The 16543-nt window shown below is 62.4% G+C and overlaps 2 protein-coding genes across 3 annotated transcripts in view; one reads left to right on the forward strand and one right to left on the reverse strand.

The window, feature by feature from the left end:
- Window positions 1-3990: 3990 nt before the first annotated feature.
- Window positions 3991-14244, reverse strand: TBX2 (T-box transcription factor 2). Its single transcript, XM_040618638.1, has 7 exons — window positions 13322-14244; window positions 12428-12695; window positions 9852-9998; window positions 8626-8702; window positions 8374-8543; window positions 6505-7118; window positions 3991-5624 (listed from the first exon to the last, which is right to left on the reverse strand). Exons 1-7 carry the CDS (start codon window positions 13684-13686, stop codon window positions 5178-5180), a joined length of 2088 nt encoding a protein of 695 aa, XP_040474572.1. The 5' UTR covers window positions 13687-14244; the 3' UTR covers window positions 3991-5177.
- A 266-nt stretch (window positions 14245-14510) lies between these two features.
- Window positions 14511-16543, forward strand: part of LOC121099588 (translation initiation factor IF-2-like) — a 28571-nt gene continuing 26538 nt past the window's right edge. For both annotated transcript variants that reach the window (XM_040618744.1, XM_040618749.1), the window contains exon 1: window positions 14511-15022. Coding sequence is in view for 1 of the 2 variants with exons in the window: in XM_040618749.1 (XP_040474683.1) it covers window positions 14595-15022 (428 nt within the window). In the remaining variant the exon portion in view is untranslated. The remainder of the gene's footprint in view (window positions 15023-16543) is intronic.

Genomic DNA, 16543 nt, shown 5'->3' on the forward strand with positions numbered 1-16543 from the left:
CCCAGGACCCTGCCACCGGCTGCCCCCCCGGGGCCGCACCCGCGGCGCGGCGCGATTGCGCCACCTGGCGGCCGAGCTCGGGCAGCGGCGGGCACGGCCGGGCCGGACAGGGCTGGAACGGGGCGGCCGCCCGGGCCTGGAGACACGTTTGGGAGCTGAGGCGCATCCTGGGGAAGAAAACCCTGGTTCTGCTGGCCCGTTGGTTTGTGCTTCCTCGGTGAGCCCGGAGCAAAGCGGTGCGGCCCTGTGCCGCTCCCCTTCGGCGGGGGGCTGAGAGCGGTTTGGCCCCTCCGAGGAGAGGGGCGGAGGGGGCAGCGGGGCGCCTCATGGCAGCCTCCGGCCCCTCCCGTCGGATGTCCCGAGCAGAGACCCGCCGGGGCGCGGCCGCACCTCCTCCCTTCCCGGAGCACCCCGGGCAGGGCTGGGTGGGGGGCATCCCCCGCCGCCGTAAACAACAGGAATAAACCGAGAGACTCCCTTTCCCCTTTCCCACTCCGCCTCAGCGCAACGCCAGAGCAAACGGTGCCGACGGCTAAGAACCGGCTTTGCTTCCAAATAAACAGCTGCTTTTCCCCTGATAATGTTTTTAAAGCCCACCGCCCACCGCTCCGGACACTCACACAGATTAAAGCGGCTGTGGGAACCCTGTGGCAAGAAAGCCTGGACGGCTGCTCCATCCTTCTCGCACCCCCGGCCCGGGGCTGCTATCTCTGGGGATTAACGGGCTGGAACCGACTGCGGGGGATGGGGGGAGGTTAGAGTTTGGGGCTCGGGGGAAGGACCCGGACGAATACAAGGGAAAACCCTAGAGCAGACAAAGGGCGGGGGAGGCTCACCCGAGCGGGCTGCGGCAGAGACAAGCTGTACCTCCCAGCGGGGCTCTGGGACACCCCCTCGGGGCGCAGCCGCCCTCGGGGGGCCGGAGGGAAGTGGGTGCCCGCAGCCCCGCCGACCTTGCCTGGCCCAGCGAGAGCAGAACGTGCTCCGCGCAGCCCCGTAAATCACCCCCGGCCCAGGTGCGCAGCCCCGCCCCGAGGCGCAGGTGCCCTGCGCGGGTGCGCAGCGCCGAGGAGTGCCCCGCGCTGGGGGTGTGTGTGTGTCTGTGTGCAGGGTTCTGCGGCGTCCCCCGGCGCTGCCCCTTGGCCGTTGATCCGCGCTTGAGGGCGGCGGACAGAGGGTCCTCTTCCCCGACGACTGCGCCCCGTGCTCGCACCGCCGGGGCTGGCGGGCTCAGTTCACAAGGGGGATCCGAACTGCGTGTGGCACCGAGCGGCCCTGGGAGCCCCGCCACGCGGGGGGGGGGGGGGGGGGGGGGTGTGTGCTCCCTTCGGGGGCAGGACCCTGGCACCACCGGGTGCCCAGCGTCATGGAATGGTTCTCGGGGTGCTGCCCTGTCAGCGCTTCCTCTGGGGTGCACAGTGGGTAGGTCCTATAAACCCCTCTCAGCAGTGACAAAAAAACCACATTTCCCACCCTCCCTGCCCAGCAGGCAGGGCCTGAGCCCCCCAGCATGGTGCCACCCCCCCCTGCCCCTTCTGCCATGCACCAGTGACCCACCGTGCTGGGTGGCACTGGGATGACATGCAGGCACAGGGCCAGCAGCACAGCCCGGTCGAGGGCTCGCATGTCCTGCAAAGCCACTGCGGGCCTGTGTGGGGATGGGAGCCGTGGCAGCCAGCCCCTTCCCCAGGGCTGTGAGATGCTTCAGCCAGAACCCGTGTTCCTGTTTACAAACACCCGCCCGTGGACCCGTTCCAGCAGCGCCATTGTGCTGCACAGCGCCCGTGGCGGCCAAGTTCACCAGGGTTTGTCCACTGGGCCCACGGTGCCCTCTGGGCAGGAATGCTATTTTTAGTGTCTAAGCCAAGTACCTTGTGCATTTAGCTGAAGAAATTCAAAAGCCACTGCTAGCCCTAGCAAAAACCCTCGGTGCTGGGGGATCTCACTGTGCTGGTGACCCTGCACCAGCATTACCTCCTGGTTAAACACCAGCACCAGACAGAGGTCACCCAAGCACCCAGCGCTTTATTTTTGTGACTTGAGGGTAACCACAGCACAGCCACATCAGGGTTTGTTGGGTACATTGCAGGGTGCAGAGCAGCAGAGCCGGGGGGGCAGGGGGGCTGTGCCCCTGCGGGGCCTCCCAGAGCCTTTTCATAGCTGAGAAAAATAATCCCAGCGCAGTGCGTGACTAATCGGTAGCTGCTCATCGAGCTGTTTGAATGGGGTTTCTCAGAGCCTGGGTTTGGCCTGGGCTTCTGCCATACTGCTCCGCTGCCCATACCCCGGCTGGGGGGCAGCCCTGCGCCCTGCCTTTGGGACTGTCCCTCGAGGGCACCGCCACGAACCCACGCTGCAGGGAATGCTTTTCGTTCTCCATGACGAGCAGTTTTGTGCTCAGTGGGCAGGTGGGGATGCCCTGCTGGCACCAGGGCTTAGCCCCTGAGGAGGAGGAGGTGACATTTAAACCTTCACCGTCCCTTGGAGCAGCTGGACAGCATGGGTGTCCCCACCCCACCCGGGTGGCAGGAACCCAGCATGAAGTTCCCCTGGTGCTGTCGGTGTTCAGCACCATCACCATCTCCTTGCCGTGCTCAACCCCAACAGCTTAGCCTAAACCCAGCATGGTTGGAAGGGTGGTGGAAAGGGCCAGGGGAGCCCCCCCACCAGCCTCCACCTCACTAAAATTAGAGCCCATTAAATTGTTACTCATCCTAAGCAATGTTTATTTGAAAATAAGCCTGCAAGCCTAATTTTAGTAACTACACTTCCCTCCTCGTTAAGCTGTTCCCACCCTGCCGGTCCATCCGTGTCCCACCCGGGCCTGCGGAAACAGCCCTGCTCCACTCAATGAGGCACAGCAGCTCCTCTCCTGCCGTCGGGCAACCCAGCCCCAGCATCTCCCCTCAGATGCTGCCACGAGGTGGGGGGGTGTCCGCAGCCCCCTCCCTGCCTGCAGCCCCCGCGACGCGCTGGGGTGGGGGTTCGGGAGGGAGCCCAAGGAACAGCCGCGACCGCTCACGACCCTCCCCGTCGGGCCGGGAGGCGGCGGGTGCGCGGCGGCACCAGCAGAGGGCGCCCTGCGCCCGGCACTGCGCCTCCGCGCCCGAGGGGGACGCGCCCCCCGCCCCGCCCGCAATTGGGCTCATAAATCTTCCCCGGAACGGGAGAAGGGTAATTGGTGAGGAAAAGGGCTGTTTGCGTCCTCCCCGGCCGCGCCCCGCAACGCCCCGAGCGGCTCCGGCTGCGGGTGGGACCTGGGGACTCACAGCCCCTGCCCCGCGGCAGCCCCATCCCCGACGGTACCGGTGTGGCCCTTCACCCCATCCCCGACGGTGCCCGGCCATCGCTTCCCCGACGGTGCCGGTATGGCCAGCGCACCCCGACCCCGGCCGGTACGGGTGCAGCTGAGCCTCTCCCGCCGCCGGCGGCACCGGCGCACATCCCTGCCGCACGGCGGGACGGACCCGACGTGCCGGGGCCCTGCGCACCCCCACACGGTCCCGCTCTGCCCCCAAGGACCGTGCGGACCGACCCGCACCCGCGGAGGGTCCCGGCGCCACATCCTGCCCCGCCGCACCCGGGAAACTCCCACACGCGCCTACTAGCGCACCCGCGGACGCCTCCGCGCCTCGCCCTGCGCACCTGCCGGTCCGCCCCCGCGGCGGGGGGCTCGTGGGGCGGACGAAGGACCTGAAGGCAGAACCCCCCGACGGGCAAAGCCGACGGAGGTTCCCCTTGCGCGGGAGCAGCTGCGAAGCGCTCCACGGACGCGGGGACCCTGCACCTCGGCGCGTTTCAATCTCTCCCCACCAAACGCTGAGCCCGGCAGCGGGCACACTGCGCACCCCGCTACGGGAGGCTCCGCGGCCACCGGGTGACGCGGTCCCTCGGGCCAGGCCGCCCCGCGGCGCTCCGCACCTGCGGAGAGTGGCGGCCCCGACGGGGCGGGAGGGCGGCGGGAATGAAACAGGCAGGAGCCGGCAGGGCTTCTCCGAGTAGGTTTTTTTATTGAAAGATGTGAGAATTCATCAAAACTGAACAGACAGATACCCGAGTAACCAGCACGTTGCAAATCATGTATCTTTTTATTTTAAAACAAATATAGAGCACAGTCCTGTGATATTTAAATTTATTATACTTTTTTTGTTGTTGTTCTGGAGTGAAAAATAAAAACCTGAGGTTTATTCCTGCATTTTCTATACCCCGCACTGTAGCAATATTTTAGTTACGTTTTGGATTCGTTTTTGTTTTGGTTTGTTTTTTTTCCTTGCAAAAGTCCGTTAAAGAACTGAACCCTTAGTTTCAATGACTCCAAAAATTGTTTTACCGGTGGCACATGATTGTCCTAGAGAACAGGCGGGATAAACAATATTTTAAAACACAGTTAAAGAAACCGGCATCTCCTTCAATCACAAAGAGCTAAATAGTTTTCATTTACAATATATATGTTCATGTAAAATGAAAAAAAAAAACCCAACAAAAACTTAAATGCGATGAGTTAAACTCTAAATATTATGTACACACCAATGTACAACTCTGAATAAATTAATACCAATTTGCATATTCTGGGATCCTTATAGCTTATTTACACAAATTACCATTTATTTCATAAATATCTGCCTGGATACCCACAGGGCTCTCCCCGCCGTACCTGCTCTGCGCGGTGGTGGCTGCCGAGGAGGTTTGTTTGCCATGTTTTGTTTCTTAATTCTTTCCCCCCCTCCCCCCCTTATTAGCTTTTCCTTCCCCCCTCCCCTTGCACAGATGAGGTTTCAGCCCTGCTCACCTCCCCGGGGCAGGGGCTGGGATCGGGGTCGCCCCATCCATTGGGTGCCTCTGCATGGGCTCGCTGCCCCTCCCCCCCGCCCAGAGCTGCCCAGTGCCCAGAGCAGGGAACGGAGGGGCTGGGGGGGGGTGTCTGTGGCTGTGCTGGGGCGGGGGGAGCTGCTCCCAGTCCCACAGCCGGAGGGACAGGCGAGCCCTGCGCTCCCACCTCTTGCTCCTGGCTCTGGGGCGGTGGGTCCGCTTGGCCGGCGGGTCTCCATCCCTCTGCTCCAGCACCCGGCTTCCCGTCTGCCCCCACCCCTCGCTCCTCAATAAATATTTATACTGTGCTGTACAAAATACCAGTGCTTCTCCGCCCCGCCGGGAGGGCTCGCTGCCTGCCCCGTCCGTCACTTGGGGGACTCCCTGCCAGGTGACAACTCCCGCTGGCTCTCCAGCCCGCTCACCAGTCTCTGGATGTTTTGCAGTTCGTTGAGGGACTCCTTCAGCGAGCCCTTGGGGGAGGCAGCAGGGCGCTGGCTGCCCCCCTTGTGCAGGGGCACCTCGGGGAGGGGGCTGGATTCCCGGCTGCTGCTGGCCTTGGAGCCCTCAGAGCCGGGGTTGAGGCTGGCGGGCAGGCCAGTGGTCAGCAGGTTGGTGCTGGGTGGGATGGTGACCGGGAGCTGGTAAGGGCTGAAGCGCAGGCGGGGACGGCTGCTGCCCAGGAAGGGGTTGCGGGAGAGTGGCCCGGCGGCTGCCGCGCTGGTGGCCGGCATAGCTGAGGCGGCTGCCGCAGCTGCCGCCATGTAGGTGTAGGGGTAGGGGAAGAGTCCGCCAAAGGTGGGCATCGGGATTCCCTGCGGAGAGAGGAAGAGGGGTGAGAGCCGTGCTGATGCTCCACTGCATCCCCCCTCCTGCCTGCCCCCTGTGCTCCCCCAAGAAAGCTGAGGTGAAGACAGGACATCCTGGTGTCACCCTAAAAACACAGCATGGGAATATCCCTGTAGGACAGGCCAAGGGAGGGGGTACAGCTGGGGAGCCCCACCTGCCCTGCACTAACCTGAGCTGGTGCCGCTGGGCATGTACCCCCCCTCCAGGACCTGCCCCAGCACCCCCCTGCACCCTGGGTATCCTTGTCTGTGCAGCATCACAGACCTTTAACCACGTTAAAACACATTGTTAAGTAAGATTGATAAATTAGGAGAGTTCAAAGACATCTTTATGTATTTCATTGTAGGGGCTGGGAAAGGCAACACAAGCGCAGGCGTTGCGGGAGCCGTTTCAGGGGTGACAGAGAGACTGGGGGCTGCTGGATGGGCACAGCCAGGTCAAGCAGCGCCATAGCTCCTGACTCTGCCCCTGCCTATGGGGGGACAGTATCAGCTGCAAAACCATCACGGTTCCTCCTCACATCAGCCCTGAGGCCGATCTTCAAAACGTCCCCCATGTCCCACCTGTGCGGCACCAGGCAGCATGTCAGGGGTCTGGGGGAGCATCACCCCCCCATCCCCATGGGCTGCAGGGGACACAGGGCAGGCTGGGGGCACCAGCAGGTCCTTACCTGCACTGGGACCACCCCACCTGTCCCCACACCAGCGTGATGCTGGCCAGGCCTGACCCGCATCCCCGAAGTGCTCTGCTCATTCAGGGTGCGTTGGGGGAGCACACGGAGAAGAATGCCCAGGGGCTGGCCAGTGGGGATGGGGAGGGGGACGTGGGGTGGGCGCAGAAGCTTACCTGAGAGGCCAGCATGTGCTGGGAGAGGTGGAAAGGGAAGGGGGTGGCTGTCCCTGCCGCGCCAGGGGCGGATGAGAGTGCTCCGTTCTCCAGGCTGCCCCCGCCGGTCACCGAGGCCAGCAAGTGTCCCATGCCCATGGCAGAGAAGGCGCCGGGCGCCATGGCGAACTGTCCTGGGTGGATGAAGAGGGGCTGCCCAGCACCCAGCGGGCTGAAGAACTGCTGCCCATGGAGGCCGGAGAGCGCCAGGCTCTGCAGGTGCCCGGCACTCAGGTGCGGGGGACTGTCCGTGTGCACCATCAGCGGAGCAAAGGCCTCCTTGCCCAGCCCGCCGCCCTCCACGTCCTTCTTGCCAGGGTCCGGCTCTTTCCTCCGTCCTTCCACCTTGTCCTTCTCCAGGCCCCGTGTGCCAAACAGGCCCTCACCAGGACCCTCCCGGGGAGATGCACCATCCTTGACCTTCTCTGGGCTGCGCCTCTCCTTGCTCCGCTCCTCTAGGCACTGGGGGCTGCCACGGGGTGTTGTGTCCTCCCCGCCAGGGGTGGCTGCTGCCACCGGCCGCTCCTCGGGTGCCTTCTCCACCTCCGCGTCACTGTCAGCTCCCAGCTTCTCCTCTGCAAAGGGATGGAGGGGCAGAGGGTCAGGGCAGAAGCACCCAGGGGAGGCGAGGAACGGGTCACTTGCAAAAGCCCTGGTGTCGGGGCGAGATTGCGGCAGCAAAGTCCCGGTCATTATTAATGGGAGAAACTAATTTCGGGGGCAGAAATGGGCCCTCGTGCCACAGTCGCTGCTCTGGGGAAAGGGGATTAACAACAGCAGTCCTGTTGCTCTGCCAAACAGGAAAAACATGTTTGATGGAGGACCAAAATCTATCACAGCATCGCTCTCAGCTGCAAACTCAAAGCGGGCTGCGGAGCAGGGGATGAAGAGCACGCAGGCGGGTGGACAGCACTGGAGGAAATGGTCCTGTATATATTTAATTACATGGAGCTGATCAACAGCGTGCCGTGGATTTATTCCAAATGTGCAGGTTGAGGCAGGTTAAAGAGGCAGTTTTAAGCCAAGAGGTATGGCACAGACCTTCCTAAAAGGGGCTTTAATTGGAAAAAACCCATCGAGCTCTCAGTGGAGGAAGGGGGACGAGGGGCGAGGGGTTGGTGAGGGTGAGGGGAGCGGAACCCCTGCCCGACTGGCTCCCACTAAACGAAAAAAACATTTTGGTGCGGGTTAGGTGAAGCTCTGCAGGCTGGGGTGAATATTCAGGGAAGCCTTTGAAAGAGGAGAGGGGTGTAATAAACCCTCCCACCAGCTCGAGGGGGGTGGGGGTGGGGGGGTGTTGCAGTTTTGATGAAGGTTTGCAGGGAATCAGGCTGGTGGAAAGTTTAAAGAGCAGATTGATAGTGCGGCAAGACAAAATCCAGCATCTAAAAACTGCAACGTGGGAACTGCTAGTTTATTTTCATTTACTAGCTTGAAACCCTGGAGTTACAACATTTTTTCCCCCTTTCAAATGTATTGATTTTTTTCTTCTTTTTTTTTTCTGTTGTTTTTTTTTTTTTCTCCAGGGGAGTGTGAGCTAGCCATGAAAGGCAGGGCACGCAGCGGTGAGGAACCGGGCAAACATGCGTAGCGCATAGGCTGCCTTGCCATTTCTTCTTGTTTACATGGGTGTATAAACAGGAAAACGTTGCAAGCCGTGCACGCCACTCGCCTTTGCTCTGCTCCTGCCCACTCAACCCCTGGGCTCCTCCATGCCCATCCCCGTCCTTTTTCTCCTGGAGGCTTGCCTCACTGCCCCCAAGAAACCGGCCCCGGGGGAGCAGAAACCCGGCGTTTGGGGCAATGTGGGACCCACGTCTCCTCCTTTACCTCTGCCGCTGCCCTTGAGGCGCAGGGGGCTGGGGAGGGTGCCCACGGGCGAGTGGAGGGCATCGCGGACTGCCGAGGGCTCGCAGGAGGAGGCGTCCGACTCACCGCCGTCGCGGTCAGGCTTGCAGGGCTCCTCGTACATCCGCAGGGACGGCAGCGAGAGCTGCTTCCTACGGGGCAAGAGGCAGCGTCGGGCACCGCCGGACCCTCCGTGGGCACCGAGCGCGGGGCCGCGGCGCGGGCACCCCTTACCTCTTCTCCCGCCGGCCATTGCCCGTGTCCCGAAAGCCCTTGGCGAAGGGGTTGTTATCGATTTTCAGCTGGGTGATCTGAGGGGGAAGAGACGGAGAAAGGAGGCGGCATGAAGCCCTGCCCGCGTCCCCCCCCCCATCCCCCCCGCACCGTCGGGGAGCCCGGGGTATGCTGCACAGGCTGCGAAACGCGCCGTGGCCCCGCTTTAACACACCGCATGCTTTATTAAAAATGATGCTGAGGTTTGGGCTTTAATTATTAATAGAGTCTTAATGATAGGAAGTTATTTTTCACGGCCCCCCGGAGGGAAGATGGCGACTGAGCCGCGCGGCGCTGGTTAAAAGCTATTCTTATCCCTCCCCGCCACGGGCTTCTGGGGCCAGTGACATTAGGGCGCTCAATAATTCATGGCTCCCAGATACGGCCCCGGGGGGGGCTCTGCAAAAAGGCCTGGCCCTGCGCCCCCCCCTGCCTGGCTGGCCCGCAACATCCCCATCCCCATCCCCTCCTGCCGCCCGACGGGGCCCACCGGCCGGCGGCTGCCCCGCGCAGCTTGCGGCGGCCGGGCAGACAAAGTGCTTTTTAATCGATTGTGACTCTTCGCCATAAACTTTACGAGGGAAACAAGCCCACCAGGACCCTCAGACAGAGCTGTCAATTAGCATCAGCAGCCAGGGGTGGAGGTGGGGGTCAGCTTTTGGGTTAAAACACACACACGCACAACCCTTGGAGGGGGCCGGCAGAGGCTCTCCACTCCCCACCGAGCTCTCCTGGTTCTGCTGCTCGCAGGGCAACACTTGCTAAATCATGAAAGCAACTAAAATTAACTTCTCTGGCTACTTTTTTGGCTCACCCTGAGCCCAGGGCAACTTCTCCCCGGGCTGCTCAGGCCACGGTGCTGGTCCCTGCGGCACAAACCCCCATGGCCCACAGAAGGGGCAACAAAGTCCAGGGGGAAAATATTAACAGTAATAATAGCAATACTAATAATAGCATTAGCAATAGCAATGATAACAGTGTTAGCACGAAGGGCACTGCCTGCTCTGAGGGCTTGGTGTTTAACCTTTCTCCTGTTGCTGCCTTTTGGCCACGCTCCCCCCACATGTCCTTAACACACAGAAATACACTCTGAGCAGGGGTAGGGGATGGGACAGAGGTGGGCGCAGGGCTGGGGGCAGGGGGCAGGGCATGGGCAGAAGGGGAGGGCAGGGGCTGCCCGGCCCTACCTTGTCGTTCTGGTAGGCAGTAACGGCAATGAAGTCGGTCTCAGGGAACACGTAGGTGCGGAAGGTGCTGTAGGGCAGCTTGAGGATGTCGTTGGCCCGGACTATGTGGAACCTGGGCTGGTACTTGTGCATGGAGTTCAGGATGGTCTGGGTGGGCGAGAGAGCACAGCCCGCAGCTGCCGTCAGCCTCATGGTCCACATTACGCGCGCTTCTAGCTACCTCCCGACAAAAATCCCTTCTCTCCCGAAATCAACCAGAAAAAAAAACCAAAACCAAATTCACCGTGGGGAAGGAATGCCGGCGGATGCCAAGGAGGGAGATTTCTTGTTTTGTTTATGCCATTGCACGATCTGCCCCCACACAAGAAGGGCAGGGGAAGCAGGCACAGAAGCATCTTCGCGGGTGCTAAGCACGGCAATAAAGCGGCAAAAGGGATCTCCCCGTTTTATTACAACCCTGCAAACGCCAGGCGAGTTTTCGACACGTTTTTCGCCGCTTTTCACATTTCCGCCCTTTTTTTTTTTTTTTTAAAAAAATACCCTACCTCACCACCACAAAAAATAAAAAGCCTCTCGATCCAAGCCGGTGGCGGCAGAAACCCGTGCCAGCCCCGGCCAGCGCCTGCAACGTGAAAGGAGCATTTCACCATGAGCCATGTTAAATTTATGTCTCGGAGCAACGCTGCAGAAGGAACAGACATTTTTGAATTTTTTTTTTCCCCAACCAGGTGTCTGAAAGCTTCGCCAACACTCCAAGCCATTCTTTACCTTTCCATTTTGGTTTTTTGTTGGGTTTTTTTTTTGTTTGTTTGTTTGTGGCTTGTTGCTTGGTTGGGTTTTTTAACCCGAATTCACCGCGATTTGGCTGAGGATTTTTGGAAGTGGCTGAACCCCCCGAGCCGCTCCAACCTCCTGCCCCTCGCTGCCCGCCCCGGCAGCGCTGCCCTGCCCGACGGCGATTAAATAAACCCTGGTCGGGCTGAAATGCAGTGTTCACCGCCCGGGCTTGGTAGGGAAACGGTGAAAGCTTGAGTAATTATTGTCAAATACCGTCGGCCAAATGGCTAAATAATTATCACTTCATTTCGTTTTAGAAGGCAATAAAAAAAATCCCCCTTTTTTTAACCCCAGTAATAATCACCTGCTGATGAACTGTCGGATCGCTATTCTATTGATATCATCTAGACGGGATTTATCATGAAAACGGTGCAAAAAGTCTCATTCAGGCGTGCAAATCTGCATTCCTTTAAAAAAAAAAATCATCTCTCTCTGACCAGATGGGCACTGGCTAAACCCTCATCTCCCAGATTTAACACAGAGGCCGGATTTTGGACAACGACAGATACAAGAAATCTTTAATTGAAGGAGGCGAACCGTTAAAAACGCTGAATCAAACTACTTTTCCCCCGGTATTAAAAAAAAAAAAAAAAGCTATTTTTTTAGACTCCCTCTCTATCGATTTACCTTGCTATCTATAAATAACCTCGCAATGTATTATTTAACAAAGATGCTGTTTCCTGCTTTAAGAGAGAGAGAGAAAAAAATCCACATAAGAAGAGAGGAAAAGTTACCCGGCAGCATCTGAGCTGCCCTGCACCTCGGTGCCGTGTCCCGCAGCCCGGCGGCTCCCGCTCACCGCCCTGTCGCCACCGCCGCCCACGGACTGGCCCTTTATCGCCCACAGCTTGCCCAGGGCCCGCAGATAGCTGCCTTCCACGCTGTGATTTTTTTTCCCCCCATGCATTTCACGCAGGATCACGCTCCCCTCGCGTTTTGACCCTGCTTTCTGCGGCTCTCTGCCCAACACGCTTCGGTTTCTTTCTTCCTTTTTTTTTTTCTTTCTTTCTTTGGGCTGTTAGTTTTTAGGCTTTATTTTTTGTTTTGACATTGTTTTACCTCCTTAAGGTGATGCAGATATGATCAATAGGGAAACAAAAAGAATCTTTCAGAAGCAGACCGTGCTGCCAACGGCTCCCGCCCTGCTCTCGGCCGCGGAAACCCAGCACAGGTGCCACTGTCTCTAGCACCGCTCCCCCGGCACGGCTCGGCACAGCCCGGCCATCAGCGGCAGCCCCGGCTGCACCTGCCCGGCCGCAGCCCTGCCGCCCCGTCGGGGCTGCCCCCGCTGCATCCCCCGGCACGGCTCGGCCCCGCACACCCACCCCGCTCCCCGCGGAGCCCCGGGGCCGGGCGAGGCGGCAGGACAGGCCGCGGAGGCCGGCAGGGTCGGGGGTACGGGCCGAGGGGACCCTGAGGCTGCCCGCAGCCCAGCCTCCCTCTCCCCCGAGGGAGCTGCCCCCCGGGGCCGGGCAGGAGCGGGGCTGGGGGGGCTACGGGACAGCCGGGCCACCGCAGGCCCCGGCAAGGCCCCGCCGTACAGCCTGGCCCCGGGCGCGCTGCTGCCGGCTGGAGAAGCCGTTATAGCCCCGCGGCACCCCCGGTCGCCCCCGGGCAGAGCAGGGCCGGGCAGTCCCGGCCCCGGGCGACCCCCGCGCCTGCCCGAGGGTCCCTGCCCATGGGTTCCCTCTGGGGGCAGGTTGGGGGGGGGCTCCGCTCTGCCCCGCAGCCGCACTTACAAAGCCGTGCTTGTCCGAGATGTTGTTGGTGAGCTTGAGCTTGTGAAAGGCAACAGGTTTGGCCATCCACTGCTCCCCCGTGGCCGGGCTGTCGGGGTGGATGTACATGCGCTTGGGCATCTCCGGGTCGGCCTTGCCGGCGACCATCCAGCGGGAGTTGTGGAACTTGTACCGGCAATCGTCGGCCGCCACTATATCCATCAGCAAAATGTACTTGGCCTTCTTGTCCAGGCCGCTCACCCGCACCTTGAACGGGGGAAACATCCTCCTGCGGAGAAACCCAGAGCGGTACAGGGCTGCGCCCGCCCGCCCGCCGCCGCCCCCCGACGGCCGCGGCCCCGCCGAGCCTCCCCGCACCGCCCGCCGCCCCGAAATCATCATCTTTTCGTTCCGCTTCCCCCAGGGTTTCCAGCCCCTCACGCCCCACGGCTTCCCACCCCGCTCTGCCGCCCCCGCCATGGCAGAAAGCTGGGGAAAAGCTCAAAAATCCTATTCCGGGAAATAAGGGGAGAAGACGCCTCCCGGATTCCCCCCCGCCCCATCTCCGTGCCCTCCGACCGGGGCAGGGGGCACGGGCAGGGCCGGGGGCGACCCCGGCCGCGGGGAAAGTTTGGCAGCGGCGAGAAGCGGCGTGAATAAATGCAGCGGGGGATTACGGGCGCTCAATTAGCGCGCACAAATTTAATTTGAGATCGCGCTCGGAAAAGTAGTAATTGGGGGGTGAGGGGGAAGCTCGGAGGGGGGTGAAATATCTCCGAAAAAACTCCAGGGATCGAAACTCGCCGCCTTAGTCCACCGGGGCGGGTTTGGCGAGCACCGGGGGATGGAACGGAGGGGCAAGGGCGCTGCGCGGCCGCGCAGGTGCGGGGCGGGCTGCGCGGGGCCGGCTCTTACCTCCCGGACTTGGTGATCACCATCTCGGTGCCCAGCTTGTGAAACTGGTCCCAAAGCTCCTTGGCTTCCAGCGTTACTTTGGGGTCGTCTTCGACCTCCTCCTCGGGCTCCAGGCTCTTGAGCGAGCGCAGATGGGCGGCTTGGTGGTGGTGTCCCAGGGCCGAGACGTGCAGCCCGGCCTCGGCCGCCCCGGCCAGCCCCGGGTCCGGCATGGGCTTCGCCAGCGCCGCCGGGGGCAGAGCCAGAGCGGGGAAAAAGGAAGGCTGGGCGGCTGCGAGGAAGGCGGACATGGGGAAGTCGGCCGGCCGGGGTGCGTGGAAGGGGTGGTAAGCCATGGCAGTCCCTGGGAAGGCTGGATCTCTCATCGGTGCATCCACAAATCCAGGAGAAAAAGAGGGATTCCCTTTACAAAAATGTGTGTGGTTTGTTGGGTTGTTTGGGTTTTTTTTTCCCCTTCTCTCCTGCCCAGCGAACTCGCTGGAGTCTCTGGAAGAGGAAGGAAAATCAACAACACACACAAAAAAAGCACATACACATACAAAAAAAAAAAAAAAAAAAAAGCCGAAAAACAGCGGAACTAGATCTGGGAAAAAAATAAAAAAGAAAGGAAAAAGAAGAAGAAGGAAAAAAAAAAAAAGAGGCAGTTCCCGGCTCCTGGGACTCCCGGTCTGCGGAGGGGAGACAAGTAGGTCCTTATTTTTTGTTGTTGTTGTTGCAGCGAGGGAGAGCAATCGAGGGAGCGAGCCCTCCCGGTAACGTCCTTTCCCGGCACTAAAATAGAAACAAAAGCCGGCGCGGTGCTGCGCGGTGCTGCGCGGGCGCGGCAGGGCAGGGGCGGCCGCGGTGCCCTCACACCCCCGCGGGCCCGGGCTGCGCCCCGGCGGGGCCGGCCCGGCTCCGCGCTCCGCGGACGGCGCTGGGGCGAGGGCTGCTCATGGCCAAGGGAGCCCGAGTGGGAACGGCGAGATCTTGTCCTGATCTCTGTAAAACTGTGACTATCTCACATGTCCTTCCTGCTCTGATCCGCCCGCTAATGAGCCAAGCCCCCTTGATTGCTGATTTTACGCGTTTCAGACCAATTGTGGATCTGCATAGGCGTGGTTTTGACAGCTCCGGCCAAGCTCCGGGGCGCGGGGGGGGCGGGTGGGGGGGGGGGGGGCGCCGAGGGAGGGAGGAAAGGAAGAAGGGAAAAAAAAAGAGGTGGGGGGGGAAGAAGAAGGTGTCGGAAGCATCGGCAGTAAGAAAACATGTCAACAGAATAAAATATTAACCAATGACAGAGAAAAGTGCTCGAAATCCCACCCCCGGCTCCTTTCCGCATACCGGGTCAGCCCTGGCTGCGCCGCGGCCGGGGAGCGGCCGCCGCCGGTGCGGGGCCGGCGCGGAGCCGCCTCGGCGGAGCGGGGAGCGGCGCCCGGGGCAGCCCGGGCCGGAGCCTCGGGGGCGGGGGGGCGCGGCAGAGGGGCCCGCCGGGCGTTGCGGGGGCGGCGGGCCGGGGCAGGGGGGAGCGGCCGGGGGAGCTCGGCGGCTGCCGTCTTACGACAGATCCTGGAGAGCGGATCGAGGTGGGGCGCGCCCCGCCCGTCGCTCCGCGCACAACCGCGCAGCGCCGCGCACCGCCGCCGGGGCGGCCGCCGGGAGCGCGGCCCGGCGGAGAGCTGCGGGCGGCGGGGACGCCCCGAGCGGCGACCTCCAGCGCGGGTGAGTCGCTCCCTGCCGTCGCCCCCCGCCCTGCCGGCAGCCGCCCCGGCCGGGGGTTTGGGAGGTGGGGGTGGTGGTGGGCCCTTCCGCAGCCCCGCGCCCACGGCGGAGGCACAGACCGCGCCGTCGGGGCGCGTCGAGTGCGCGGCCGGGGGCCGGTGCGGCTGTGCCCGGCCGGAGGGGCTGTTTACCCGGGCGGGGGTGTGTGTGAGGCAGATAAGGAGGAGGGGGGACACTCTGGGGCTGTTTGCAGAGGGATTAGGGCCGGTCCCGCCGCGCCGGGGCCCGGGGGGGCGGCAGGCGCTGTGGGTGTCCCCGCGGAGAGGTCGGTTTGGAGATCTGCGCTGATTAACTGAGGGCCGCGGTGGCTGAAGAGGGCCCTGGCGCCAGGCGGCTGAGCCCTCACAATAAAGACCCGTCTCTTGTCACTTCATATTTACCCCCAAATCTTCAAAAAGCGCCCTGCCATCCTTCCAAGGCTCCTGCCCCCGCCGCCTCCGCTGTGCCCAGGCGGGACGGGGCGGGGGGGTGAGGGCCGGCCCCCTCCTCTGGCCCCCGGCCTGCCCCCCCCACACCCCCGGCCCTCTCGCTCCGCGGATGCGCAGCGAGGTGCGGCTGCTGCAGCTCGGAGCCCACGGGGCCGCGTGTCGCTGCACCCCGGGCGGGGTGGGACGCGGGGACTCCTGGGTGCCCCCTCCCCACCCCGACATCTCTTTAGCCCCCCCCCGCCCCCCGGTTCATCCCGCCGATAGCGATCCTTGCCCGCGCTGCCGTGCCCCGCCGACCCCAAAGCCAAGCCCTGGGCGCTCCGCCGAGGCGCCCAGAACCTGCCCGTGTCCCGCGGCAGGTTCATCTCTGCCTGCGCCGCCGGGCCCCGCACCGCGCCTGACGAGGCGGGCACAGCGTGGCCCCCCCCGGGGCTGCCCCGGGCGGCGGGGCCGGGGGGGTCCCGCCGACCATTGAACGGGGAACGGGGAGCGGGGACTGAAATTTAGACCCGATTTGGACTTTGCATCCTTGCCGCCACGGAAAACTGCTGACGGCAGCTTTAGCAAAAAAAGGGACTTGCTTGTATTTTTTTTTTCTTTCTTTAATTCCCCCTCGCAAAGCAAAGCCGGAGCCTTGCGCTGCCCCCGGGACGGCATCGCCCCACGCCGGGGGCGGCTCTCCCGTAGACCCCTAGCCCGGCGCTCCGAAGGCAGACGCGGGGACCGACCCGTTGGAGCCTGGAGGCAGCCGGGCCCCCACGAGTAAAGGTCGTCTCTCCTCCTGCCCCGGGCCCGGGGTCCCGCGCCGCGCCCCCCGCACCGCTCTAACGTCGCAACCGCCCTCGCCTGCAGAATAAAACCGATCCAGAGCAGCCTCGTCTCCCCGAGCCTCTGTAGCGGCGCCCGCCGATGGGACGGCCGGTGGCGGGGGGCTAACGGGGACCGGGGCACCCGCTGCTCGAGGCAGGTCCGGCCGCGGCCACCGGCTCGACGGGTGCGGGGGACTCATGCCTGTGGTCGCCCGGTGTCGTCC

The sequence above is a fragment of the Falco naumanni genome, chromosome 1 (genome assembly GCF_017639655.2).
Source record: "Falco naumanni isolate bFalNau1 chromosome 1, bFalNau1.pat, whole genome shotgun sequence".
Taxonomy (NCBI): Eukaryota; Metazoa; Chordata; class Aves; order Falconiformes; family Falconidae; genus Falco; species Falco naumanni.

Excerpts from the sequence above, each read along its gene's own strand:
- TBX2 (XM_040618638.1), bottom strand. The coding sequence starts at position 13,686 with ATGAGAGATCCAGCCTTCCCAGGGACTGCCATGGCTTACCACCCCTTC. Across the intron at positions 8,544-8,625 it reads AATGGCCGGCGGGAGAAGAG|GAAGCAGCTCTCGCTGCCGT; the intron begins GTAAGGGGTGCC and ends CTTGCCCCGTAG. Across the intron at positions 7,119-8,373 it reads CCTCAAGGGCAGCGGCAGAG|AGGAGAAGCTGGGAGCTGAC; the intron begins GTAAAGGAGGAG and ends ATCCCTTTGCAG.